This window comes from Nerophis lumbriciformis, linkage group LG06 (assembly GCF_033978685.3).
Source record: "Nerophis lumbriciformis linkage group LG06, RoL_Nlum_v2.1, whole genome shotgun sequence".
Taxonomy (NCBI): domain Eukaryota; kingdom Metazoa; phylum Chordata; class Actinopteri; order Syngnathiformes; family Syngnathidae; genus Nerophis; species Nerophis lumbriciformis.
Window position 1 is genome coordinate 4,130,951 of NC_084553.2, and position 2,500 is coordinate 4,133,450.

At 41.0% G+C, this 2,500-nt stretch overlaps 1 protein-coding gene across 1 annotated transcript in view; it reads right to left on the reverse strand.

The window, feature by feature from the left end:
* Positions 1–2,500, reverse strand: part of LOC133608433 (rhophilin-2-like) — a 166,608-nt gene that overhangs the window by 147,346 nt on the left and 16,762 nt on the right. The window contains exon 2 of the mRNA XM_061963655.2: positions 1,812–1,927. Within this exon, the coding sequence (XP_061819639.1) occupies positions 1,812–1,927 (116 nt within the window). The remainder of the gene's footprint in view (positions 1–1,811; positions 1,928–2,500) is intronic.

The window sequence follows — 2,500 nt, forward strand, 5'->3', positions numbered from 1 at the left end:
TGAACGCACACCACTTCATCAACACACACTTTATGAACGCACACCACTTCATCAACACAAACTTTATGAACGCACACCACTTCATCAACACACACTTTATGAACGCACACCACTTCATGAACACGCACTCTATATAAGCACACCACTTCATGAACACACTTCATGAACACACACTTTATGAACACACACCACTTCATCAACACACACTTTATGAACGCACACCACTTCATGAACACACACTTTATGAACACACACTTTCACTTCATAAAGTGAACGTGCTCATTTTATAAAGACACACACATTTACTTTATGAACACACACATTCACTTTATGAACACACACACACACACACACACACACACACACACACACACACACACACACACACACACACACACACGTTCACTTTATGAACACACACGTTGAATTTATGAACACACACGTTGAATTTATGAACATACACATGTTCATTTTATAAAAGAACAGACACACACACACATGTTCACTTTATGAACACACACACTTGTTCACTTTATGAACACACACACGTTTAATTTATGAAAATGCACATGTTCATTTTATAAACTCACACACACACACACACACACACACACACACACACACACACACACACACATGTTCACTTTATGAACATACACACACACACACACTTGTTCACTTTATGAACACACGTTTAATTTATGAACATGCACACGTTCATTTTATAAACACACACACACACACACACACACACACACATGTTCACCTTATGAACACACACGTTTAATTTATGAACATGTACACATTAATTTTTTAAACACACACACACACACACATGTTCACTTTATGAACACACATTAACTTGTTCACTTTATGAACACACGCGTTTAATTTATGAACATGTACATGGTCATTTTATAAACACACACACACACACACACACACACACACATGTTCACTTTATGAACATACACACACACACACACTTGTTCACTTTATGAACACACGTTTAATTTATGAACATGTACATGTTCATTTTATAAACACACACACACACACACACACACACACACACATGTTCACCTTATGAACACACACGTTTAATTTATGAACATGTACACATTAATTTTTTAAACACACACACACACACACACACACACATGTTCACTTTATGAACACACATTAACTTGTTCACTTTATGAACACACGCGTTTAATTTATGAACATGTACATGGTCATTTTATAAACACACACACACACACACACACACACACACACACATGTTCACTTTATGAACATACACACACACACACACTTGTTCACTTTATGAACACACGTTTAATTTATGAACATGTACATGTTCATTTTATAAACACACACACACACACACACACACACACACACACACACACACACACACACACACACACACACACACACACACTTTGTCACATTCCATGGAGACTTGAGTATTGGCCAATTCCCACACTGATCTGATACCATATCATACATGCTTTTATTTTGTAGACTGGAATGTCAGCTATGAAAAACACTTATTATTACCCGTCTGGAGTGGACTTGAGCTGTCTTTAAGTTAGAGTGGAGTGGTAATTGTTTTCGGTGACACCCAGCGGTCACAATAATTTGCGACGTTAAGCTCATGATGTTGAATGATGCGGACACGTTTGTTACTGGCCCGCCTTGTCTTTTAATTGTGCCTCGCCTTGTTGCCTATTCCGAATGTTGCAAGAATTGCATTATTTTGTCGGGCTGATTAATAAAAATGAGAGTGAAGAGTGCGGTGTGGGTACCTGAACAGGTTCTCGGCGCCGGCCCGCATCCTCATCTGCTTGATGATCTGCTGGTTCAGACTGGCCCGCTTGTTCTGCAGTTTGCTGCGGCCCGTCTGGGCCAGCGGGTTGCAGCCCTGCACAGACAAAGACCGAGGACTTAGCGGGAGAGACTGTCAGGGTCCTCTACGGGGTACCTCCACCAAGGGTTCAATTCTCAGATCATGCATTGAAGACCCCATGGATCATGTGTCCATAGAGCGAAAGAAAAGAAAAACAGGCTTCGCTACACATCTTAAACGCTAGCAGAAGTATCAGTTGTATCAACATCAGATTTGGAGTTTTATGGTATTTCATTCATTTGTAGAGTGTGGCACTGAGGGCTGTCCTTTTACACACACACACACACACACACACACACACACACACACACACACACACACACACACACACACACACACACACACACACACACACACACACGGATGTGTGTATTTTAAGGGTTTCCACTCCACCACTTGCAACATCCTTCCTGCATTTCAAGGCGGAAACACTGGAAGTCACACGGTGACCACCCAGGTCACTTACACACACACACACACACACACACACACACACACACACACACACACACATTGTTCTTAAGAACACATCCTGGCTGGAAACACTCAGTAACTGTAGTGATCCTCTGCAAACACACCCACTAAACA